Source organism: Eleutherodactylus coqui, chromosome 2 (genome assembly GCF_035609145.1).
Source record: "Eleutherodactylus coqui strain aEleCoq1 chromosome 2, aEleCoq1.hap1, whole genome shotgun sequence".
NCBI lineage: Eukaryota > Metazoa > Chordata > Amphibia > Anura > Eleutherodactylidae > Eleutherodactylus > Eleutherodactylus coqui.
In genome coordinates this window covers 314,335,514-314,362,783 of record NC_089838.1, presented here as the reverse complement: position 1 = coordinate 314,362,783, position 27,270 = coordinate 314,335,514, and the positions used below count along the sequence as shown (strand labels likewise).

The following is a 27,270-nucleotide window of genomic DNA, read 5'->3' as shown; positions in this document are numbered from 1 at the left end:
GAGGACATATGGACTAATAGGAGGGATATGTGGGGGGGGGGAAGACATATGGACTAATAGGAGGGATATGTGGGGGGGGGGGAGACATATGGACTAATAGGAGGGAGATGGGGGGGGGGAGGACATATGGACTAATAGGAGGGAGATGTGGGGGGGGGGGGAGGACATATGGACTAATAGGAGGGAGATGTGGGGGGGGGGAGGACATATGGACTAATAGGAGGGAGATGTGGGGGGGGGGAGGACATATGGACTAATAGGAGGGAGATGTGGGGGGGGGGAAGGACATATGGACTAATAGGAGGGAGATGTGGGGGGGGGGGAGGACATATGGACTAATAGGAGGGAGATGTGGGGGGGGAAGGACATATGGACTAATAGGAGGGAGATGTGGGGGGGAGGACATATGGACTAATAGGAGGGAGATGTGGGGGGGGGAGGACATATGGACTAATAGGAGGGAGATGTGGGGGGGGGGAGGACATATGGACTAATAGGAGGGAGATGTGGGGGGAGGAGGACATATGGACTAATAGGAGGGAGATGTGGGGGGAGGAGGACATATGGACTAATAGGAGGGAGATGTGGGGGGGGGGAAGGACATATGGACTAATAGGAGGGAGATGGGGGGGAGGACATATGGACTAATAGGAGGGAGATGTGGGGGGAGGAGGACATATGGACTAATAGGAGGGAGATGTGGGGGGGGGGAAGGACATATGGACTAATAGGAGGGAGATGGGGGGGGAGGACATATGGACTAATAGGAGGGAGATGTGGGGGGAGGACATATGGACTAATAGGAGGGATATGTGGGGGGGGGGAAGACATATGGACTAATAGGAGGGAGATGTGGGGGGGGGGGAGGACATATGAACTAATAGGAGGGAGATGTGGGGGGGGGGGAGGACATATGGACTAATAGGAGGGAGATGTGGGGGGAGGACATATGGACTAATAGGAGGGAGATGTGGGGGGAGGACATATGGACTAATAGGAGGGATATGTGGGGGGGGGAAGGACATATGGACTAATAGGAGGGATATGTGGGGGGGGGGGGAAGGACATATGGACTAATAGGAGGGAGATGTGGGGGGGAAAGGACATATGGACTAATAGGAGGGATATGTAGGGGGGGGGGAAGGACATATGGACTAATAGGAGGGATATGTGGGGGGGGGGAAGGACATATGGACTAATAGGAGGGAGATGTGGGGGGGAAAGGACATATGGACTAATAGGAGGGAGATGTGGGGGGGGGAGGACATATGGACTAATAGGAGGGAGATGTGGGGGGAGGAGGACATATGGACTAATAGGAGGGAGATGTGGGGGGGGGGAGGACATATGGACTAATAGGAGGGAGATGGGGGGGGGGGAGGACATATGGACTAATAGGAGGGAGATGTGAGGGGGGGGGACATATGGACTAATAGGAGGGAGATGTGGGGGGGGGGGAAGGACATATGGACTAATAGGAGGGAGATGTGGGGAGAGGGAGGACATATGGACTAATAAGAGGGAGATGTGGGGGGGGGGAAGGACATATGGACTAATAGGAGGGAGATGGGGGGGAGGACATATGGACTAATAGGAGGGAGATGTGGGGGGAGGGAGGACATATGGACTAATAGGAGGGAGATGGGGGGGGGAGGACATATGGACTAATAGGAGGGAGATGTGAGGGGGGGGGACATATGGACTAATAGGAGGGAGATGTGGGGGGGGGAAGGACATATGGACTAATAGGAGGGAGATGTGGGGAGAGGGAGGACACATGGACTAATAAGAGGGAGATGTGGGGGGGGGGAAGGACATATGGACTAATAGGAGGGAGATGGGGGGGAGGACATATGGACTAATAGGAGGGAGATGTGGGGGGGGGCATATAGACTAATAGGAGGGAGATGTGGGGGGGGGCATATGGACTAGTAGGAGGGAGATGTGGGGGGGGGGGAGGACATATGGACTAATAGGAGGGAGATGTGGGGGGAGGGAGGACATATGGACTAATAGGAGGGAGATGTGGGGGGGGGAGAGGACATATGGACTAATAGGAGGGAGATGTGGGGGGAGGGAGGACATATGGACTAATAGGAGGGAGATGTGGGGGGGGGAGGACATATGGACTAATAGGAGGGAGATGTGGGGGGGGGAGGACATATGGACTAATAGGAAGGAGATGTGGGGGGGGGGGAGGACATATGGACTAATAGGAGGGAGATGTGGGGGGGGAGGACATATGGACTAATAGGAGGGAGATGTGTGGGGGGGGAAGACATATGGACTAATAGGAGGGAGATGTGGGGGGGGGACATATGGACTAATAGGAGGGAGATGTGGGGGGGGGGGAAGGACATATGGACTAATAGGAGGGAGATGTGGGGGGGAGAACATATGGACTAATAGGAGGGAGATGTGGGGGGGGGGGAAGGACATATGGACTAATAGGAGGGAGATGTGGGGGGGGGGGAGGACATATGGACTAATAGGAGGGAGATGTGGGGGGGAAGGACATATGGACTAATAGGAGGGAGATGTGGGGGGGGGGGGAGGACATATGGACTAATAGGAGGGAGATGGGGGGGGGAGGACATATGGACTAATAGGAGGGAGATGTGGGGGGGGGGGAGGACATATGGACTAATAGGAGGGAGATGTGGGGGGGGAGGACATATGGACTAATAGGAGGGAGATGTGGGGGGGGGAGGACATATGGACTAATAGGAGGGAGATGTGGGGGGGGGGAGGACATATGGACTAATAGGAGGGAGATGTGTGGGGGAGGACATATGGACTAATAGGAGGGAGATGTGGGGGGGAGGACATATGGACTAATAGGAGGGAGATGTGGGGGGGGGGGAAGGACATATGGACTAATAGGAGGGAGATGTGGGGGGGGGGAAGGACATATGGACTAATAGGAGGGAGATGTGGGGGGGGGGAGGACATATGGACTAATAGGAGGGAGATGTGGGGGGAGGGAGGACATATGGACTAATAGGAGGGAGGTGGGGGGAGGGAGGACATATGGACTAATAGGAGGGAGATGTGGGGGGGGACATATGGACTAATAGGAGGGAGATGTGGGGGAGGACATATGGACTAATAGGAGGGAGATGTGGGGGGGGACATATGGACTAATAGGAGGGAGATGGGGGGGAGGACATGTGGACTAATAGGAGGGAGGGAGATGTGGGGGAGGACATATGGACTAATAGGAGGGAGATGTGGGGGGGGGACATATGGACTAATAGGAGGGAGATGTGGGGGGGGGGAGGACATATGGACTAATAGGAGGGAGATGTGGGGGGGGGGGCATATGGACTAATAGGAGGAAGATGTGGGGGGGGACATATGGACTAATAGGAGGAAGATGTGGGGGGGGGGACATATGGACTAATAGGAGGAAGATGTGGGGGGGGGGGACATATGGACTAATAGGAGGAAGATGTGGGGGGGGGAGGACATATGGACTAATAGGAGGGAGATGGGGGGGGGAGGACATATGGACTAATAGGAGGGAGATGGGGGGGGGGAGGACATATGGACTAATAGGAGGGAGATGGGGGGGGAGGACATATGGACTAATAGGAGGGAGATGTGGGGGGGGGAGGACATATGGACTAATAAGAGGGAGATGTGGGGGGGGGGGAAGGACATATGGACTAATAGGAGGGAGATGGGGGGGGGGACATATGGACTAATAGGAGGGAGATGTGGGGGGAGGACATATGGACTAATAGGGGAAGATGTGGGGGGAGGACATATGGACTAATAGGAGGAGATATAGGGGGGGGGGACATATGGACTAATAGGAGGAGATATAGGGGGAGGACATATGGACTAATAGGAGGAGATATAGGGGGAGGACATATGGACTAATAGGAGGAGATATAGGGGGAGGACACATGGATTAATAGGAGATATAGGGGGAGGACACATGGATTAATAGGAGGAGATATAGGGGGGACGACATATGGACCAATAGGAGGAGATATAGGGGGGTGGACATATGGACCAATAGGAGGAGATATAGGGGGGGAGGACATATGGACCAATAGGAGGAGATATAGGGGGGGAGGACATATGGACCAATAGGAGGAGATATAGGGGGAGGATATATGGACCAATAGGAGGAGATATAGGGGGAGGATATATGGACTAATAGGAGGAGATATAGGGGGGAGGACATATGGACCAATAGGAGGAGATATAGGGGGGTGGACATATGGACCAATAGGAGGAGATATAGGGGGGTGGACATATGGACCAATAGGAGGAGATATAGGGGGAGGACATGTGGACTAATAGGAGGAGATATAGGGGGGAGGACATGTGGACTAATAGGAGGAGATATAGGGGGGAGGACATATGGACTAAAAGGAGGAGGTTATATGGAGTAATAGGAAGGATATAGGAAAGATTATATGGAGCAATAAAGGAGATATATGAGCGTTTATATGGTGTAATGAGCAATAGGAGATATAGGGGGGGACATATGGAGTAACAGGATGAGATATAGGGGGAGGACATATGGAGTAATAGGAGGAGATAAAGGAGGAGGTTATATGGAGCGATTTTGGTACATAATACAGTAAATGGCCACACAAAACACATGAGAATAGATGCACCCACAGTAAGGAGACAAACACCCAGAAGTGAAATCACCGACCACCAGGAGGAGAAACGTCCCTTTATTTTAGTTTATTAATAAGGTACAGAATTGGGGAGGGAAATTTTACACAGTTTTTCTCGGTGGTAACAAACCAGTTGCTCCTTTACAACTATAAAAAGAACGGCCACAGAGTGCACAACGCTTCCTCCGTTACTGCGACCGGTGAAAGGCGGGCATGATCAGATCCTCCTCTGAAGAGACCAGACGTGACTGCGGCGGCGCTCAGTATGGCCACTCCAGCAGATCGTCTGGACATCCCCACCACCTACACGTCATCACCCAAACCCCGACTCCAGTTCAGCCGACAGCTCCACAATAATTGGATGAAGCGCCGGTGTATAACCCCACAAACTGCTTGTATTTGGGATGCAGGAGATCACACTTTAGGGAAATAATTAAAATTATGCAGCAATTGGAAAGTGTAAGGACCGCGCTAGGCTTAACTGCTATTAAAATGAATATTGAGGCTTATTGAGGTTAGTGGGAGGAGCTTAGACCACCAGAGTGTGACTACATGGTGGGTGGAGCCTGACATTTTATGGTGTGGACTATGAGGAGTTGTGGAGCCATTAGCTGTTGTAATGTAGAAACTATACTGTAACAGGGACTGCAGATAGCACAAAGCTCTTTATAGACGCAGGGGAGAGGCTTGTAGGAATACGGGGTGATATATGATTACCAAAAACTTTCCTTTAAATGCACACATAGTAATATCACAATGGGGGACATTAGTGATCTGTTCCTGGATAAAGGGGGGGGGGGAAATAGGACTCGGAGCACCAGTCTACCAGCTCCAGGATCTAAATGCCGAGAGAGAAAGGGTCTGGTTGGGCTAATTAAACAGGATAGGTCATAAAAAAGGCACCAAATACCTCCGATAAGCAGCTGCATATGTACAAACCAGTCAATGCTATCCGAGGTAGTAGACTGTAAGAACCAGGGTGCCGTAAAGGAAGCATCACCGAAAATTCACATCACAGACCAACCGTAAAACAAGATGGGGATTGGCAGACATGTAAGCATACACCGTCTCCTCGTCACAGCAACCCCACTGCCATGTAATCACCGGTTTTACACGGCATGCCAACTAGTTTCAAACGGTTTGATGGGTGGTCTTCGCGCTGGCATAGTTCAGACTCTCTGCACCAACCACGCTCCTCTGCCAATGACGGATGTCTGTAAACGCCGTGCGTTGCAAGCACCGGGCTTCTGGAACCAGCACACACAGCTTTATGGGAAGGTGCAGCACGCCCGATAGTCACAGCAAGGCATGTCACTGAGCATGCCCCGAATCCAGAAGGGTGGTGCAAGCACAATATGTGGGGGGTGCACCATCTAGAGAGATTAATCATTAATTAGTGGCCGTGGTTTGTGGAGATGAAAGGGGAGAAAACTACCCATTGGACCGTTTGAAACCATTAGCACACCGCACATACAGCGCAGAAGTGGCGAATACGGGGCAGTGAAGTCACGCAGTATGGTTACACTGGTCGGTCAATTCCCCATCTTGTATACACGGAGCGATTATTGTTCAGGTAGACATAGCCAAGCCGCTTATAATTTGTCGCTCACTTTAGGCGGACATAACCTGCTGACATCGGCCTGTGTGAACAGGTAGTCATTCATCTATGAAGGACTGCCTGTTTACTCTGAATCGAGGCGGGTGGCCAGTAGAGCTCTCCAGCGCACTCCGCCTCCATTCAGTGAGCGATTATCATTTGTGTGAAAGCACAAGCACCATTATCTTTGGAAAGCCGGTCGGGCATTTAAAGGGGAACCTGTCATCACCTTTGAACCCCATAAAATAGGATATGGGGCTTAAAGGTGATGGAACAGGGAGTGGCATTTCATACTCCAAGGGCCCCGTTCCAGGGCTGTGTCTCTGTGCATGTGCTCTCCCATTCATCTCTAGGAGAGCGTGTGCACTGCATGAGCTGGAAAGAGTCCCACCTTGTGCATGTGACAGCTCTGGGGACACCGCGCAGGACCGAGGCACCCGGTGAGTATGAAACGGCTCCCTGGACTTCCCGTTCCCTTTGAACCCCTAGTGTAGTTTAAGGGGCTCAAAAGGTGATGACAGGTTCCCTTTAAGCGCTTAACAGTCGTACCGTATAAAAGGACCTTTAGGACACGTTCCCACCTGGCAGATTTTGACGTGGATGTACAGCACATTTATTCTTTCGATTGAAGGGGTGAGGACTGCTGTGCGCCCGCGTTAACATCCTCTGACAGGTTGTGCTTTGGTTTTCTCCATGCTGGAAAATTGGCAACAAATCCGCCCCCTGTGAAAGCCTCTTATAGTCAATGCATGATGTGAGTTTTAGGAGACAGACATCCTTTAAGCCGAGGTGCAGGGCAGCTGGGATGGCACACAAGTACTATGGTGCATCCATCCCTATAGGAACTAGGTTTGCACATACTTGATGTCCCCCTGGAGGGGAAGGCCTGGTACAGGATCAGATCAGGTTAGATTTTTAGCTTTTTGATCGCTTGGAGATAGCAAGAGGGTCTACTAGGCGCTGCTTAACTACAGCAAGAACTTCTATTTAGATGAGCCAATTGGCTCGCTTTGTATATCAGTATTAGCTTGGATCAGACAAGAAAAATTTAGAGCAGCGACATGGAATTCCAACCTCCCCATCTCTGCGATTTTAGGGGTATTCCAGGCATTTACTATTGATGGCCTATCCTTAGGATAGGTCAGTCATTAATAGTCGATCAAGGGCCTGCCACTCAGGATCCCCACTGATCAGCTGATCCTCCACCCCGCTGTCAGTAGCAGGGCTGGACGTCTTCATCGGTGGAGGTATAATAAAAGGCTATACTCCCATTGAATACAATGGAAGCGGCTGCCTCCTAGTGCACTTTCGGCTCTGACTGCAGTGAGGAGCCTGAAGTATAATAGGAGGCATCACTTTCATTGATTTCAATGGGAACAAAGCCTTTCTATTACACTTCTAACCAAGTACTGACACAGATCAGTCCGGCTCGGCTGTACTGACAGCAGCTTGAAGAATCAGCTGATTGGCTGCCAATCAATTATTGATGACCTATTCTGTGGATAGGACATCAATATGGCGGTTACTATGGGATTTGGTCCCTTTAAAAAAAGGGATTTTTTGGGCATTTACTATTGGAGGAAGTTGCTCATTGAACAACTCCGACCCCAATCTATAACAGATTCCCGAAATCTGCTCCTGCTTTAGTTTGCAGAAGTGCATCCTGCCCCAGCTCCAAGCAGTTTGTAAAGTCTTCCCAGCCCTGAGCATGCCCGCCTTTCCTGCTCCTCTACCCCTCTCACCCGTAAAGCATACAAGGCACTGATTTATGGAGAACTTACACTCTACAATCTGTAGGAAAGAGGAAAAATTCTTCAGAGCACTTTTATAAAGATTGTTAAATATATATGAAAATCAATGCAAAGTTTTTGTTTTTTTGAGTGGGGGATCCAAAACCTGTACAATCAATCATGTAATGAGATAAAACAGTATAGCTCATGCTTGGAATAGGCTGAACCTGCTTAAATACTCAGAAGGGGTAGGTTGTATACTCAGGACTTACCGGAGGTCATATATATATATTACATAGCGAGGATCTTAAGCAATGTTTTTCCCATTAAAGGTCACACTTTTTCCACTCGACACGGAACTAAACCCTGTATTTCACTTACTTGACATCTGATAGACATAGAAATAGACTTTGCTTCTCATTGAAACCTTTTAAAAAGTAGCGGGCTGCCACCTGTGGCCCTCAAGCCGCTAGGGAAGCCAACTGCCAGCATGCCCTGTCCGTTTCCTCCAACGGCTGAAGAGCCATAGGTGGCAGATCATTGGTTTGAAAGGAAATGCCAGGCGTGACGGATGCCGGTCAGCCGCTTCCAGTCGGAATCTAATTGCACACAAAGCATTTACGACATGTTCGTCCGTCTACACTGGATCGCGTGGAGGTGTATAGAGTCTATTCCTAGCAAACTGGTTGGCGGTGGTGGTGACAAGATCGAGGACAGATTAGGCACCCGGGCGGCACGGCGTCTGTGATAACGGGAGACCAACACCCTGCGCATAAATCCCCTCTCCCAAACAAGGATTGCCATAAACACTTTGCTCTAATCTCTCCCTCCCGATTCTTAGTCTAGTAAGGAGGGCTCTGCAGGTCGGATTATGGTGGGCCGATTTGGGGCGGCGGGAGGTCTCCGGCTGCAAAAAGGAAGAAAAAAAAAGTGGCAAAAAAATAAGGTTTAAGGGAAGTGATAGAGAAAGAAAGAAAGATTGTTTCGGTGCGGGAGTCACTGCTTCCAGCTGCAGGGTCACCGTTACACTCAATAGGTAGAGATTGGAGTCAGATGGATTAGATCCGGGTCACATATGGTCTCTGTACATGAATAATCATTGGAAGCCAATGAAGCAATTGCTGCATTAAATAGTGCATATGGACAGACCAAGAGGTATACTCATTCACTGACAGCAAGCAGAACAGCATTCCTTGCTCTAGGGATTCAGGGAGGTGTCCTTTTCTGTATAGTGATCTGTTGTAGTACAAAAATAGTTGTCTTCCTGCATTACAAGTGCTCAGCTGAACCGTAAGGGGAGCATCTGGCAACAAGCTTGCTGACAGTTTCCAATAGGAACCTACAGAATTGTAGATGCAGCTCTGGAGTATAATAAAGGCTGTAACCCAAGCAATGCAAGAGGAGTGATGGAATCTACAAATAAGGGAGAAGGAACACCTCTGCAGCGCCACCTATTGGATGGCAGCATCTATTCAAATTAATGCTTGACCCTTTATACAGGTCTGTAGAACTGGGAATTAAAAACCAAGCCAGGATCCATACACAGACAGCTGTTTCAGGGTTTTGCTCCTTATCAGTGGGCAGTAGGATCCTGGCTTCGCTAATGAGATGCCTATGACATGGGTCGGGAGGGGTAACATCTCTCCTTAGGGAGAGCACCAAGGTGGTGAGTGAGGAGACTTCTAAGGCCATCCATGCTCCTCTGGGTAATAAGCAAATAAGGCAGATGGAATAATACCTCTGCAGCGCCACCTATTGGATGGCAGCATTCCTTCAAATTAATGCCTGACCCTTTATACATGTATGTACATCTATCTATAGATAACCAATAAAATGGTGGAAATGGCCGTTAAAAGGAGTTATCTAGAGGATAGGTGATAAATGTATGATTGCTGGAGATCCAACTACTGGGACCACCAATGATCCCAAGAATCAGGTATATCACTCAGTCCTATAGAAGTGAATGGAGCAGTTGTCATGTATGCACACCACTACATCTTTCACTGGAGCGACAGCTATTCTCAGGATCACTGGGGTCCCAGCGGTCGGACCTCCAGCCATCATCTCTATCACATATCCTATAGATAGGTGGTGTTTTTGGCGTTATAGGCCCTTTACATCTTACACTAGAAATGACTCCAGTTGCCCCCTGTACTATTGTGTAGAGTCGGTGATGTAGCCATAGTGCTGACTACTCCATTATCTCGGAATCTTTTAGCATATACAACATGAACCCCTAAACCCAATGAAAAGAATACAAATGGCAGCGGTTACAGACATGGCTGCTCACACTGAACCCCGAGAGCCATGGTGATGTAAGCGGCAGTTTTGTGAAGTACTGATGTACAGATCATTCATCTACAGAGACACTTCAGTGAGTTCACTACTTAAGCTTCACATGGTCTAGAGGGTTGTGGATTACACAGTGTGCAAAATTGAGGGGTTTCTCTTACCTGGGCACACCGGGGGGTACACCCGGGGGTATACGAGCCGGCCGGTTTGGGATCTGTGGAGGTGCAGAGAATGGGTCATTGTTAGCAGCAGGGTAAGCAGCCACAGGACCTGGGCGGGATGGGATAGGTGGATACGTAACGCCTCCTACAGGCACGGGGATGAGTGGTGGCCCCGGAGTCGGGCCCCTCACTGCAGGTGGGCGGCTGGGAGGCATGATGGTGGAAACCGGTCTTCTCTGTACAGTTGGGCTGGAGAGTAGAAAAAAAAAGAAGACAAAAGCAAGAAGTAAACCGTAAGATTCTGGCACTGAGTCAGAGTTACCGAAACTAAAACGGGTTCTCCAAGTTGATGAAAAATTTGGCAGAAGGCAAGAAATAGTTAAAAAAACAAAAACTAAGTTATGCTCACCGCTCTGATGCCCCATGGGTGCAGCAGCGCCGCTCCCAACCTCACCGCTGGTGTTTGTTACGTAGCTGCAGCGGTGACGAGTCCGTATACATATGTGACTGCGGCAACCAACCAGTGGGCTCAGCAGTGCCGAAGTAAACAAAGACTAGCGATGAACCGATGGGGGCATCAGAGAGGCGAGGAAGCCTTTTTTAACCATTTCCTGCCCTCTCAAGTTTTTTTTTTATTAACTTGGAAAACCTTTTTATGATGTCCTACAGGAAAAGCAAGTTTGCAAAACTACCCAACTTTTAGTGCAAAATGATGCTGTCAAATCTTGCCATGTGATCTTAACTGCGTCACATGACAGCAAGATCTGTTAAAGGGGTTGTCCCATTTCTAGCTGCTTTGCTGCAGGAAGCAGACAGCTCTGTACATTGTGTAGTGGCCTGAATTGGTACTGCAGGCTGTGTACTATTTAAGTATCAATTCCTCACCGATTTCAAAAGCTCTACTTACTGTCATTTAATGGGAACCTTCAATGCTTACTTCCAAGGGTTTAATTACACAGTCATTGCACCTGTGTAATCACATGACCAGGGCAAAAAAAAGGAAGGTTTCTATTGTATGACAGCAAGCAGAGATATAGGAAACCCGTGGAGAAGCGATACATTAAGTATATTCAGCTGATATAGGTTACTCATTGTGTAATATAATTTCTGCAGAAATGCCTTGTTTTCAAGATCTCTGCTGTGGTCACTCAATGGCAACCTTCATTATAAGTCCTGTTTTCATAATTTCCAAGATCCTCGTTTAATCTCACTCATCTGCAACCTTCATTGTTTACTCCTGGTCATGTGATGGACATATGGGGGCACAGCTCTGATACTTGTACCTGTGCCTCCATCACATGACCACTGAATGTAAAAAAATGGCAGTAAGCAGAGATCTTGATGCAAAAAGTATATGAGAAAACGGAAAAACGAATTATCTTTACTTGCGGACACTGAAATGCCCCTTTAACTCCTTAAGGACCGTCCCGTTTTTTCCCCCTAATTTCAATTTTTTATAAACAAAAACAAACTAAAAAACCCACAACTTATTTATCTACCGCTGCTGTCTGAGGGCTTGTTTTTTGCGGGATGAGTAGTATCTTTCAATGGTGCTGCATAATGTACTGAAAAACGTTTTAAATATCTTAGTGGAGTGAAATAAAAAAATAAATAAAATAATGAAATGCCACCATTTTTGGGTGCGTCTTGTTTCTACAGCGTATACACGGCAAAAAAAATGAGCAGATAACTATATAAATATGGTAGGGTAGTAATCGTACTGACCCATGGAATGGTTTTCTTTTTTGCTGTACTTACTATTAAAAAACTAAAAAACTAAATAACTTATTAGTAAAATTATTGTAAAACGTATTTTCTGCTGCCATCATATGACAGCTATAACTATTTTTTCACTGACAGTTGTGCGACGTCTTATTTTGCGCGGGACGTCCCGTAGTTTCTGACGATACCATTCTGGAGTACATATGTGTTTTATTATTTAGATAAATATGGCAAAAGTTGTTTTTTTTAACTTATTACCTTTTTATTTTATTAATTTGTAAAACTTTTTTAAACTTCATTTTTACACACCCCAAACGCACAGGACGTAACCTTATGTCCTGTGTCGTTAAGGGGTTAAAAATCTGTCGAGTTCCATAACCCCATAGCTGGGATTACCATCCTACAGAACGGACCTGTGGCCACTGGTGGAGTTCTGCAGCCAGGTGTCGTCCACCGGGGGAGGGACAGGGGTGGTGATGGTGCTAGTGGTAATGTCACCAATGATATGCAGCGCCTCCTTCAGTGCATGGTACATCCTGAGCATTTCGTCTCGTCGCTGAGCCTGGTCCGCAGACTCCTCCATAAGGCTGTTCTGGTCAGTGGAGGAGTAGAGGAATGCCAGCAGCTCCGAGTGAATGAAATCTTTTGCCTGCAAAGGATGAAAAAAAAAAAAAAAATTGCAAAAAGGGAAAATGACTAAATCCTGGGTCACTGACCCCGGGCCCGGCCCAGTCTCTAACAAACCCATGTGCCAGAGACATGCAGCACAGCATCAGCTTCTGATTGCATGGAAAGAGCTGTGGACCCAAAGAACATCTACATAGCAGCGTCTCCTCGACATCCGCACCGGCTGTCATACTCACGTTATTGATCATGAGGTGCATTATGGTCTTTGGCATGAGGTCACGGATGGACTTGTTGATAATTGCCATATAGGAGTCCACCAGGTTTCGGATGGTCTCTACTTGTCTTTCCAGCTGTGGGTCCATGGAGAAGGTGTTTTCCTGGACATCCTCTTCATTCTCCGTCTGAAGATCAGAATGAAAACTAGTAGACGTACTCCTCCCACCTGACCACAAGGGGGAAGGGCCACCTGTACTCCTCCCAACCGAGCTCAAGAGGGGGGGGGGAGCACCCGTACTCACACACTACCACAAGGGGGGGGGGGGGGGGGGGGTAGAAAGAGTCCATTCCTCCCACCCGGACACAAAAGGGGGCGCCCATACTACTCTCACTGTATGTCACATGTCGACAGAAGGCATCCATTACTACTCCTACTATATATCACTATATGCCCACTTGGGGTAAAGTACGGAGCTACTATGGTGCAGACCAGTCTGCGGAGAAGTTATAGCTGTTCTGCGCTACTGTTTGACATTGGCACTACAGTAGAAGAAAAATCTGCAGTGTGGTCCTACTGTACAAGGACTGCGTGGGGGGGACATTTGACTGAGCTCTACTATTTGCTTTCAATCCAAGTATCTAGATCAAGTGTTTCACAGGACTGTCTTGGGGTTATAAATAAGGCTTTATTTTGGAGGTGGTAAAGGGTTGGACAGAAAGGAGGGGGGGGGGGGGGTGCAGTACACATCTTGAAAAAATATTCTGCAGCATGTGTTTTTATGCTTCCACGAGGGAAGAACCCAGACCGGCCATGACCGCTGTACACTAATTACTAGCTAACCTGGTCTTTTTCAGGGTAGACCCCAGCTCGGAGGAAAGAGGCTTTCCAGCTGTCCACATCCTCCTGGGAGTCACAGGCAAGTTCTATCTGACGCAAGTCCTTATAGACGTTCCTGGGATGACAACAGAGGAAAAAATTCATTAAAGCGTACTTGTACTTTCAGATGACCTTTCAGAATAAGCCACCGTGTGCACAAGAGCAATAACACTTTGTAGCTATATGACTTGTATCGTGGAATTTATCACCGGTTTCTTCTTTGCAAGTGGATTCTAAGTCTTCTCTGAGCTGGGAGGTGTAAACTGGCTGCTATGTCGTCTCACCATACGCTGCCCACATGGGAGAGCAGGAGCTCTTCTTCTCCAACACACCACCATAAGAATCAGCAGCATGGAGTATATTCTACAGCAGTACTGAACAGTGTAGATGTGATTCTAGCAGCTATGACACAGTAATCACTTACCAATAGCTGCAGCAGCATCTGTGGAAGTTTCCTTGTATCTCCCTCCTTCCATCTAGAACCAGGAATAAATGCCAGCTGACGCATGCATCTGCTGCTTGAGCACCATGAACAAGGAAGATGTTCCAGCGCTTCAGAAGTATGAAAATAACTTTATTCCATGTGCATAATCAGGCTATAGAAGACCTAAAACTTTCAGACAAGCTCGTTATCATGCCAAGGAGGTCCATTATAACGCATGCAGTGATTTTTAGAGATGATGCACATGATATTAAGCCATTTTCTTATTTCTGAAGTGCTGGAACTTCTTTCTTGGTCATACTCCTCTCCATAGACTACTATGAGCAACATGAGACAGCAGCGCCCCACACCTCCTGTTCTCAGGCTGGGTGTCTCCGTTACTAGAGATGGACTTCACTTGACAACAGGCATTGGACAGAAAGATAGAAGGAAGGGAGACACCTAGTGGCAGCACTGGAGGGGGATTTTCCAGCACAAGAAAGTCATTTTAGGTAAAGTGAATGGCTGCTTATCACATTGGTTATCATATTAGCACAAGTCGCCTCAAGGTGCAGCGTCTATTTACAGAAGTACACAAGCAAGAGTCTACCGCTCCAAGTTTCATATTGACTAGGCGTCCCGTTCCAGCGCTGCGTCCCCATGCGACAGCAGTTTGACTCTTTCTGCGCATGCATTTCTAAGGAGGTGCGTGCAGAAAGTCAACCTGCTGGTGCGTGCTAACTTTGTGGGTACAGCGTGCTAGAATGAGGCGCGCGTCGAGTCGAAACACAGCTCCCTGTTCCCTCACCTATGAGCCCCATAATGTACTCTACGGTGATGACTGTTTCTTTAAGAGGCCGCGCTTGCTCAGCGGCTTGTGTAAATCCCATAGACTTTACTGGAAGTCACACTCATGGCCAGCTTTCTCCTTCTCCCCTTTGTGGCTGCCATCTACCAACGTTAAACCTAAATGGCGATCACAGAACGACCAGTTCGCCCCAAAAGAAGTCTTGCACCTCTTCGGCATATTCGCTCACCTTTCATTGGACTACTCACCGCTGTTCGGTGTTGAAAATACCAAAGATGTGTTTTGTGGACATGAAGCCCTTTTCTACATCTCGGATCTTTAGATTGTCCAGCGGCAGCATGTACTTCTTCTCTTTCTCCTGCAGGGGGCACAGAAGAGCTGATCACTGCATGACCAAAAGAACAGGGAACTGGCACAGACATAACGGGGCAGAACAACCTGAAGCCTTATTACTCAGCAATAACGGGACAGGGGCAGGCGCGTCCTACAGATGGGGGCGTCTTACTATTTTAGGGCGCTACTTGGATTTTCTTTTCTTCCATTTTACATGAAAACAATAAATGGCGCGTTAATTTAATGCTTTCATTCTACATTGCCCGGGAGAAGAAGAAAAAGAAAAACCAGAAACTTTGTGCAGAGGGTGTTGGTTAACACCAGCCTGCTGGGACCGGAGCGTGTGGGGTTAAAGGAAAGGGAGCATGTGTTTCGGCTGGAGATGAAACATCTGGAACAGTTTAAGTGTCTGGGAGGATTTTTGGCCTATGAAGGATGATGGAGGCAGCGGGCCCCCCCAACGGCCTCCTAACCCCTCCTCTCTCACTTCCTGCATAGCCACAAATGTGTTCCCGAAGCTCAAAGCATTTCAATGCCACGTCACGGGCAGCCGGGACGATTCTGCAGGCGACCTCTCGCGCCGCTCATCCATTCTCTCGAAAGGCTGGTAAGATCTACAACCATGGAGCTGCTCTTGGGTGGGCAGAAGAAAAGGTGACGATAAGGAGAGAGGGGGCGGAAATTATTATTTAGACTGTCTGTTGGCGAGGATGCCTAGGGAAGTATGGCATGGGTAGGGGTAGTCATAGATTACGGGGATGCTTCTGTTTTGGGAAGGATGAGGAAGACAAGTGGCAGGGCAGAAATTTAAAAAAAAAATAAAAAAAATGTGCATGCCTTTTTTAAGACCGGGTAATAAGGGTGAATTGGGCACGGCTTATCAGGGGTTAATTGCAGCCATGTGAAAGAACATCATGGTCTTTACTCTGTATGATATGTAGCTTAGGTGAGAAAAGGGAGGGAAATCGGTGCCCATCTGGTGGGTACAAAGGCAAGGACTTCTTTCTGCAGCAGCTGCCCGCCCTCCAAGTCATTTGTTGGCGGCGCGAAGAGCCGAGCGGCAGAGAATGGCTGCCCCGTTCTCCCAGTGTTCAGACTACGTGTTCGTTGGACAGAAAGTGAACAGTAGTCTACACACTGGTTAAACTGGGCTGGCCGAGCACGCCGCCGCCGCCACCGCTGTATATATGTGTACATGTTGTGCCACTGATGGAAGCCATATGGATTGGACATTAAAAACAAGTTTGCACCCCCCTTCTTCCCGTCTTGTTTTTACCTCTTCATCCTTATACCAGGACAAGGACTCGGCCGTCAGCACAAACCAGTACTCCTTGGAACCGCCTTTCATGATGCTTATATTATTGATAGTTAACCAGCCTCTCCTGATGACCTGCGAAGAGAAAAAGGGGGGAGGGAGGAAAAAAAAGTAGAAGATGGGGGATGGGAGAAAAAAAAAAAGGAAACAAAGACAGGCGACCATCATGTGGGGGGTCCTGTGCGGGTTCCTACCTCGCTTACACAAAAGGCTCTAGAACACGGGCGGCCATTTTGTCGTATACCTGCACACCTTGAGTAATTTTATGCTGGTGCAAGGATATTCTGGGTCTGTGGGTATATGCCAACATGCCCGGGCCCTGGCATTTTTATTCCCTTTGCTTCCCCATAGACTGACACATCATAAAAACCACATCTAAAAACCACGAACTGCTTCCACGGCTGCAGCACTGCCGGTAAGTTCACACGCTACATATATGACACACGCTAATCACTGTAGGGACATGTAATGCAGACGCTGCGGACACCATGTACCCGGAGAATCCCAGAGGACAAGACATCCCATCAGCAGCCAATCAGAGCTCAGCTTTCCCAGCTTAGCAGATAGGACATGCAATTGGCTGCTACGGGCAACATGGCAACCATAGTGGTATTTTTGCATCTGGAATAAAAGGGCATTTTCTCCTAAAGCTGATAAAATGAGGCAGATTTTGGTAAACTGTTCTAAAAGTGAAACGGTCTTTGTTGCTCCCAACAACCAATCACAGAGCAGCCTTCATTTTATACTTTGCTCTTAAAGAATGAAAGCTGCGCTGTGATTGGTTACTAGGGGCAACAAAGACAACTTCTCTTAACATAATGGGGCAGATTTAGATCTATGGCCATTTTTCTTAGCCCCTTTTGGGAAAGCTGGGTGAGCACAAATATGGCTGTCGTTCTAGCTTCCTTAGAGGGTCTGACCAAAATCTCCTGAATGGTAACCCAGCTAATCCTATATATCCCTAAATAAGGCACAGAACAAGAGCTGCGTATGTCAATGTATGGTCAAGCCAAGTTGCCTTTCAGGACTCTGGGAAAGTTGGGTGACAACATAAGCGTAATGGCAGCCAGATTAGTGGTTACCCGGCCTTTACATTTTTATTTTTAAAGCACCATGGGAAAAAAATTTTTTCCAGGAAAAGTAGTCTCAAAAAGCAGAGAAGTGCAAAAAAACAAAAACAAAAAAACTATGCAATATTTACCACATGGTTCCTGTCGTTTAGTCCCAGAAGCACCTGCAGTGGTCACATTTCATTCATGGGACCACTACAGCCAATCATAGGCGTCAGAGGTCACATGTTGTTCATGTACACTTCCCGCGGTCAGTGACTACCTGTGGCGGTTATGTGAGTGATGAACGGCACACTACCACTGCAGGAGCATCCGGGGCCAGAAGAGCGGCGACTGAGGGGCCATTTAAAGGAGTCGTGCCAAAATTGCAAGAGGATAGGTGATAACTTGCTGATCGTGGGGGTCTTCACACGGAGACCCCCACCAACCCAAGAACAGGTTACCCATGTCCCCCTCTTCACATCACTGCAGGGGTCGTCTCTCACCTGCAATGACATCACACTGAAGGAAGCGCTGGCCAACGGTGTGCGGGCGGCACTTCATTAACTTCAATGGGGCTGACGGAAATCCCTGCGCACTTGCTGCTCAACCATCGCCGCAGTCCCATTAAAAATGAATGGAGCGGCAGCGCTATTGTGTGAACAGAACTCCATTCATTCTCCTCCTCACTGCAGGGGGGTGTAACAAGCCCGCAGTGAGGAGAGGAGACACAGGACCCCTGTTCTTGGGATTGATAGGGGTCTCAGCAGACCCCCATGATCAGCAAGTTATTCCCTATCTTGTGGATAAGGGATAACTTGTAATTCTGGCAAAACGCCTTTAGCTGGCAAGTATTGCCTAAAACCCCTTTAAGGGTAATGGGTCTTAAACTATCAGCAATGACCACAGAGGTTTTAAAGGGGTTGTCCCGCGAAAAGAAAACTTCCAACTATCAGCTAGTTGCCCCCTAACCTGTGGATAGGGAATAACTTAATTTTGTGGGACCACCCCTTTATTGTCACCGTTTTGCACACAGAGACCATACCAGTCACAATGCCCACAGTGGAACGGGTCACTTACCTTGTGTCATTTTATGCATCTGTAACCTGGCAGCCATTTTAGGGTCCGATCTTGCAAAGAATCCGATACAAAATGGCCACCTCATATGATCGTAGGTGACAGGATCGCTTTGCAAAACCTAGGACGTCACCGAGTGTGGCGAACTGAAGCGTACATACTGGCCGGTGGGCAAAGCAAGCACAGGGCAATTTAAATGCATTCCTGGGATGCCAACCAGTATAGAACAGAAATCACGTACCACCCGACACCATGCCCTTCATATTGCTCCTCTCCGCATTCACTTATATATAGACTCCCTCTCCCGCCCCTGATGCTTTTGTGCTGTTCTTGCGACACATGCAGGGCATTGCCCGTCTGGCAGTTTATTAATCTGACGGTTGGCATACGGTAAACCGGATAAGACCGCAAAAGAAACAAGCTGGAAAAAGCCGCAGATTCAAAGCAGTTCTGATTTCACTTGGCAACAAGACAAACCGTTCCTTAGCCATCGAAACGAAACCAGGCATTTATGGCCACCGCTGCTCTATAGGATCCCAGTCTATGTTAAAGGGGTAGTGCCCTCCTGTTCACATGCCACATGAGGGGTTATGAACGACAGAGTGGGGACCCCCACTCAGGACGCCCCTCGATGACCCAGAACCAAGAAAAACGTTGGGTTCAGCCGATTACGGTCTGAAGATCTTGGAAAAATGACAAGAAAGGTGAAACGACTGCAGAAGTGCTGCCAGTCCAGAAACACCCGCCACATCCACGTAGGGAGGGCTTCGTGCTATAGGCAGATGCAGGCAAAAATTCTGTAGCGTCGCAAGGCTTCCAATTATGTAAAATTCAGGCAAGTTTGTTTTCAGTCCAGCTTCTCATTTATTCATTACCACCCAGCAGATAAGACGCGTTCCGGGGTGGAAACCCCTTCCTCAGCTTAGCTGGGGAGCAAACTGCTATTAGCTCTGAGGGGTGCGCCAGTGCTTTGTCTTGAGAAGTTGTGAACTTGTAACACTGTCTCGAGTCCACAAGTTCTCAAAACAGAGCACTGGTGCAAATTTCTCTCCCCCACAGAGTTAACAGCAGTGTGCCCCCCAAGCTGAGGAAGGGGTTTCCACCCTGAAACTCATCCAATATGCTGGGTAATTAGTAAGAGACAAACGAGCCTGAATTTTGCATACATGAAAGCCTTGCGCCGCTTCCAGATCTTTGCCTTCATCTGCTCAGTAAAGCGGGCGCTCCTAGGCAGGCTGACCTTGTTCTGTCATGTTATTACAAGACGGTCGTCCATGTGAATGACTGTCCTGTAATATGACATTTCCCTGGCGTCAGCCACTGCGAGTGAAGTGCTTGGCTGGCCATGGATGCCCCAGCAAAACCAGCTGATTTTACCAGGGTGCCGAGAGCATGGAGAGATTACCCGTTAGTCCAAGACCCCGTATTCTGCATCTTGCTATAAATCTATCAAAATCAACTTTTATCAACTACCCATAAAATAGGAGATACAAGTCTGATTGGTGATGGGGGTCTCACTGCTGAGACCCCCCCCACCACCGATCCCAAGGTCTCACGTCCTCTCCTCCACACTACGGCCTTGCTGCACGCCCCTCAGTGAGGAAGAGACTGAATGAAGCGGAAGTCGCACATGCTCAGCGTTGCTGCATTCATCTTCATCAGGACTGCCGAAGATAAAGTACTTAATTATTACCGGCAGCCCTAATGAAATGAATGGAGGGATGCTGCGTATGCTCAACCCCCCCTCCATTTAATCTCTATATGACTGAGTGTGCGTGAAGCGAGCCTGCAGGGATGAGAAGGGAACGCGGGACCCACTTCTTGGTGGAGGAGTCAGCGGTGAGACCCTCAGCTTACTTTGGTCCAACCCCTTTGGTGCAGTCAATAGTCCCAGCATCTCCCTGATCCCAGGCTGAGTTTTGGTTACCCCCCCCAATCGGTTAATGGTTGTCAAATGCCAATGGTTGCTGTGGTTTCAGTTTCCTCCTGGCCAAGGCACGGTTACTCACACGGAGCAAGTACTTACCAAGATCTCTCCCTGAGTTAAGTATAGCAGGAGGAGTCACAAGATTAAGGTGAGGCAGGAGCGCAGCGCAGAACGAGAAGAGAGGGGATTGTATGACCAGAGAGTTATGGAAAAACACATGAATGGAGAAACACAGAATGGAACAGCAGCGAAGAAGAGGAGAAGAGGGGAGAAAATTACATGCAATTAATAAACCGTTAATATTATAATTCCCATCATACCCCAAAACAACAACAAACGTCAGTGCCACATTATGTGTCCATGCGAAGTACAATATGCCAGGCGCACATGCATGGTGTGTAGAGAGTGTGGGACAGAGCTGAGCAGTATGGTAGGCTCGGTCGTCTCCTGCACAGCCCCCAGTGTGGTGGCCCAGCTATTAGTCTTGCAGAGATAAGCTGGAAATGCAATGATTGGGCTAATTGCAGGACTGTCTAGTGACCTGGTACTGACAAATGGGACTATTTGGTTAGGGTGGGGGGTAGCGGACAGTTACCTGGTTGGGCACAGCTCTCTTCTTGTTCAGCTGGGTGCTCCTCTGTTGGGCACTGCAATAAAAGCAAGCAGAGGTAAGTGGAATGACAGGAGCTGAAAGAGCAATAGAATGTAAAGGGTTATCCAGGAGTACTAAAGTGATGGCCTATGCTGCAAGCACTATTAGAGGGAGCTCACTGCAATCCTATATGGTAAGCTCCCCCTAGTGGTAGCCAGCAGGATCTCATGAATTTATATGTGCAGCTTAGGAAAGGCCTGACTGGCATTGGCATCCTCCAAATCAGACATTCCCTTTAAATGGAGATTTACTACCAAAGACATATATTCCCTATTCAATCGGCTAGAGGAATACTGTGGCTAGAGGATTGCTGGGGAGCGATGTAGGGGAATGCTGGCCCCATGGGAATGGAGCAGCAGTGCGCATGCATGACAACTTCTAGATTCACTCCTATGGGATGGAGGCAGATCAATGCACCTCGGTCATCTCTCTCCGTCCCATAAAGGGAATGCAGCAGTGGTCAAGCATTGGGGATTCAGGGGCTATCCTCTGGACCTACACATAGGGGATGAAGGTCTTTGGTGGTAAAACCCCATTGAGGTAATGCATTGGGGAACACTAATGATTTGTGGCCTATTAGGAGTTTGTGATACTCCATCTACTCCTATCCGAGGCGCAGGCTGCTGCTCGGAGATCCCCCCCTTGCTTTAGGCCACTCTCACACGTGTTCAGGTAAACGCCACTCAAAACCGCGGCATTTTGGAGCGCACCCCATCATTGTGGAAACACAGGAAATTGGACAGAGCGCAAAAAAAACCAAACCAAAACGCAGTATTAGAAATGCTGCGTTTGAGAGCCGGTCTGCGAGGCCCCATTGAAATCAATGGCAGCGTTGTACTGCAGCGTCCCGAGCGGCGGGTGTGACAGCAGCCTTACATGGCTAGAATATACAAAGCTCAGCATGTGGTGGTAACATTCCGTTGCATTCCAAATTATTGTCCCCCCCCTTCCTTGGCAAATTAGGGTTTTTTTTATGCCAAATTTACAAACTTTCAGCTGTTTGCAAAAAAAAAAAAAAAGTGCAGTACAAATGTTTTTTATTTTGAATGTCTATCTCATGTGCCGTCACTAGACGATGGCGTTGGTACAATGTCAAGATGGGCTGCGTGTTGGACGGCTTCCACTGACTTCAATGGAGGCAGTCCATATGGAGATCGTGACAAATAGAGCGCGCTGCGATTTTCCCTTTGCTACCGGAATACGCAATTTGTTTCCGCAAAAGAAAAAAGTGGTTTAACATAAATATCAATTCATGCCATTTTCTGTAGATCCTCCGTGCGGACACCAATCGCGAATCCTGCAGTAGAAATGCAGTCATGTGAACTCGCAACCTTCAGGTCGTGAGCGCGTTTGAGTTTTCCCGATAATTGCCGGGCTGCACCTGCGAACTTAGGTGCAGCCCAGCAATTAGCGCCATTACACGCCGTTAACGCTCATTAACTATCAGCCCACGTAAACAGGAGCCGCTCCATGTTTGAGCACCTGTTTTGCTCGCAGTGAAATACACCCTAGATTGTTTTCATGTGCAAGTTTTCTCTGGAACATGCTGCAATTTTTATGCGAGTCCACAGAAATCTCGCCCATTGATTCCAATGGGTGAGGGGAAAAAACAAAAACACATTGTATTTGCATGTACATACTAGTGCAATGCCATTTTAAATTTTTCTCTATCAAAAAAAACCATGCGATTTTCACATTTTCTCGAAAATCACACTACACTCATAGTAAACATTGCAATTTTACAAGTGTGATATCTGTCGGAAATTTATCAGACTGATATGGCACTCGCCATGTGAACGCACCCAAAACAGATACTGGTTTTAGAAGACGTCTTGGAAGATTCTGCAGTGGCTGTCAGTCACCTGACTTAAACCCCATAGAAAACCTTTGGTGGGATGTAAAGACGGCGGCGGCTGCGCACCAACCCAAGAATATTAGTGACCTGGAGGCCATTGTCCATGAGGGACGGGCTAGGACTCCTCAGGAACGCCGTCAGAAGCTGCTGCCTGGCTGTACATCACATCTGCAGCCGATCAGAACAGCAAAAGGGCCTCTGCTAAGTACTAAAGACCACGATCATGGAGGGGTTAATAATCCTGTGACTATAGAAGTCATTCAAGTGACATTTTGTGGTGAATTTGGAGAAACCGCTTGATATATTAGTTGTGTTCAGCTATTTAAATTGTTCTTGTTTGAGTCCAAAAAAAAAAACAAAAAACAAAAAAAACTGCTGAAAGTTTGTAAATTTGACAAATAAACCCAATTTGTAAAGGGGAGGGAAGTAATTTTGATTGCAACCTGTATACAAGACTCAATGGGAAGCTTTAAGATTTTCTAGTAAAATCAAGATTTGGGTCTGTGAATGAGCTGAGAGAATGGTGGGCACTCAGACAACAAGCACTCGGACAGACGGACGCCCACACTCAGGTGGTACACTGAAATACCCACCCTGGAACGGGCTGCTCGGTATAACAACTGGAATGTGACAAGAATGAGGAAGCAAGTGGGCGATGATCGTGAGGATGAAGAGAGAAAGAGAGAAGGTGCAGGTCAAAAGTGACAGCGAGAAGAAAAACGTAAGTGAGAAATCACCAAGAGAAGCCACAATACAAATGTGAGGAGGTAGAAGACAACATGGAGGCAGCACACAAGACTTACACTTAAGCAGACAACATGAATGTTCTGCAACCTGAGCTGTCCGGGCATGCTGAGAGTTGTGGTTCTGCCAATAGATGGACAGTCACAGGCTGCAGACGACTGACTACACCAACACCACTCAAGCACACACCATTCTGTACTTTCAGCAACACCGGACCCTCATTACAGCGTAAATACTACACAACTAGTGATTGTATGAGAAGTCAAACCAGTTAGAGGGGCATCATCTGGACATATCGTGCAATGAGGAAATAAAACACACCGTTAGTGACATGTAGAGCCCTCTGGTGATGTCACACTGGTAAAAGCACATGCTTTACAGAACAGTGAAATCACAGCCCATCGTTTTCTTGGCTTTTAAGCATCCGAGTCCCTTTTATTTGAGCTGCAATACCAGGTTAACAGCCACTATGCAAAGTACGGCGCTGTGTCCGGTATACAATGAAAAGCAGAGCACTGCAGCCCATTCAAAACATCTGAGCGGTAGGGGTGTTGGGAGTTGGACCACCACTAATCTAATAGTGTTGACCTATCCTAAGGATAGTTTCCCAAAAAAATAGCCTAATGGTTATACCTTCCCAAAAAGAATGATATAAGATTATAAACTTTATTGACATACATGCGCTCAAAACAGACAAAGACTCTTTAAAATTAAGGAATAGGTGGCTGGCCTAAATCCTTACGAGTCCATAAATGAGCTAAATAGATATATTGCTAGGCAGATAATTGCCCTCAGTCTACCTAGCAATATATACATTTAGTTCATAAATGGACTCGGTAAGGATTTAGTTCAGCCACCTAATCAATTTTAAAGTGTCTTTGCCTGCTTTAGCACATATATGTCAAAGTATATCAATTTATATCATTTTTTGGGAGGGTATAACCATTAGGCTATTTTTTGGGAAATTATGATTTAGCCGGGTATACTCTAGGGCTGCTCCCTTTCTATGCTTTAAGGGTCGGTCATCAAGATTTAAAAAGCAGTTGTACGAGACTTGTACTACTGAAGACATATCCCCAGGATAGGTCATAAGGGGTCCACTACTCGGCATCCCCGCCAACCAACTAAATCGCTGGACCTGCAGTCAGTACAGACCGCGCTGGAAGCACACAGCACGATCAACAATGCAGTGGCCTGATTTGGTACTATAGGCGCAGCTTCCACTGAATTCAATGTGCCTGCAGTATCAAACCAGGAAGCTGCCATGGAGATGGTGATATTCACCTCCAGTACTGTCCACACTGACAGAGGGCCGGGCTATCTGCTGATCGGCGTGGAACCCAAGCGGCACACCCCCATGGATCAACTCATGAAATATGAAGTGTTATTTAAAATAGAGCAGCAGCAAAACCATGCAGCCAAGTCATAGCGGCCGCCTCAGCGAGTAGGGTCTGCGCTCAGGAAGTAGGCAAGGAGGGGGCACTTACTTGGCAAATCCAATGAAATCTTCATGATTAGTATTGATGTAAGACAGCTCGATGTCTATCAGTAGGAGTATCTGCGAAGACAGAACATCAAGAGTGAGTGTAAAGTGCAACTGCGAACCAGAAATGATAACCAGGCCGAGTGCCTGAATCCGTAACGGCAGTTTCTGGTAAGGAAGTCGCTGTCAGCTACCATGGTCAGCCATATTAAGGCCAATTTAGACAACAATTATCACTCAAAATTCGCTCAAAAGCCATCTTTGGAGCGAATCGTTTCGTGTAAAAATACCCAACTTTCACTTTTCTGCTGAACGATGAATTTCAGTTTGGCATGAAGTCCATTGTTCCTAAGAACAGCTGATAAGGCGGACCGCACACTGTGTTCTGCCTGGGGAGCGCTGATTACATTGTCTCAGCTGACAGCCCCTTGGTAGAAGAAAGGGGATGTAATCAGTGAACAGCGGGTGGTCTGTTCTGTGACTAAAGCTCCTGGCAGCTCACACACTACTAATTGGTACTAATAGGCATTAGTACCAAGTAGTAGTTTATGCAAAATGATCGCTCAACAGTAGAGATGAGCGAGTATACTCGCTAAGGCACTTTACTCGAGCGAGTAGTGCCTTAGCCGAGTATCTCCCCGCTCGTCTCTAAAGATTCGGGGGCCGGCGGGGGGCGTGGAGCGGTGGGGGAGAGCGGGGAGGAACGGAGGGGAGATCTCTCTCCCCCCCCCTCAACTCACCTGTCACCCGCGGTGGCCCCCGAATCTTTAGAGACGAGCAGGGAGATACTCGGCTAAGGCACTACTCGCTCGAGTAAAGTGCCTTAGCGAGTATACTCGCTCATCTCTAGTCAACAGCCATCTTTTGAGCGATCATCTGTGTGTGCCAATGCACCTTCAGGCGTTGTGAGGTCGTTCTGTCACCTGGTCACTTACCTGCTCTTTTGTTTTCCCTTCCCTCTCCCGGATGTACGTCGTGACAATCCTCTCACTTTCTTCCCGAAGTCTGGGGTAAGAAGCAAGCTAGAAAAGTGAAAAGAAGTACAATGGTCAAAACCATACAGACTGATTAAATCGCTTGTATACTGCGTTTAGCTTGAAGGAGGTCTTCGCTCACAAGCTAAACACTCAGCTGTTCCAGCATGCATGAGTGAAGTGATGGATGGTATCATGTAGAAACATCATGCATTAGCTTGTATTAAAGGGGTTCTCCACTTCTATTAACCAGACGAGACCCCTGACAATAAGCTGATCACAAAGTCTTCCCCCAGCGATCAGCTGTAATCTCTGGGGAAACCTAGCAGTAAGTTCCTGCAGTGCCCCCAAAGAGGAAAGCAAGAATTACACATTGCCCATTCACATCAGTGGACTGCCTGTGTGACGCAGGAGGACGGGTCCTCCACAGTGAGGGATGCTCTTTAGAGGAGGATTCTGGACACAGGATTTTCCCTATTAGGTTTAAAACATAATTTACATGAAGAACCTCTCTAAAAACTCAGTTTTATTGTTTACACAGCAAATCTCCAAGTGCCTTCAAGATAGAAAGATATACATATATACACTGAATGGCGACTTTATATCAGAGACCCCCATCTAGTGGCGCCTTGGACCTTCTTTGATCCTCAGAACCACAACCATTCATTACGGCGCAGATTTCACTAGGGGTTTATAGCGTTCTGCAGGAATATCGGCCCCTGCGGACAGGAAGCTTCTTTGTAGTTGCCGCAGATTACATGGAGGTGCCG

At 47.9% G+C, this 27,270-nt stretch overlaps 1 protein-coding gene across 5 annotated transcripts in view; it reads right to left on the bottom strand.

Moving 5' to 3' along the window:
• Nucleotides 1-27,270, bottom strand: part of DNM2 (dynamin 2) — an 80,487-nt gene that overhangs the window by 13,288 nt on the left and 39,929 nt on the right. The window contains exons 11-22 of one of the 5 annotated variants that reach the window (XM_066593600.1): nt 26,462-26,548; nt 25,531-25,601; nt 21,388-21,439; nt 20,892-20,903; nt 16,701-16,814; nt 15,340-15,449; nt 13,827-13,938; nt 13,006-13,170; nt 12,556-12,791; nt 10,570-10,669; nt 10,421-10,473; nt 4,682-8,874 (exon numbers count right to left, since the gene is read on the bottom strand). In XM_066593600.1, coding sequence (XP_066449697.1) covers nt 8,805-8,874; nt 10,421-10,473; nt 10,570-10,669; nt 12,556-12,791; nt 13,006-13,170; nt 13,827-13,938; nt 15,340-15,449; nt 16,701-16,814; nt 20,892-20,903; nt 21,388-21,439; nt 25,531-25,601; nt 26,462-26,548 — 1,182 coding nt within the window. In that variant the 3' untranslated portion in view covers nt 4,682-8,804. Of the gene's footprint in view, nt 1-4,681; nt 8,875-10,420; nt 10,670-12,555; nt 12,792-13,005; nt 13,171-13,826; nt 13,939-15,339; nt 15,450-16,700; nt 16,815-20,891; nt 20,904-21,387; nt 21,440-25,530; nt 25,602-26,461; nt 26,549-27,270 lie in introns of those variants that run through there. The other 4 variants (XM_066593601.1, XM_066593596.1, XM_066593598.1 and 1 more) reach the window with 4 other exon arrangements.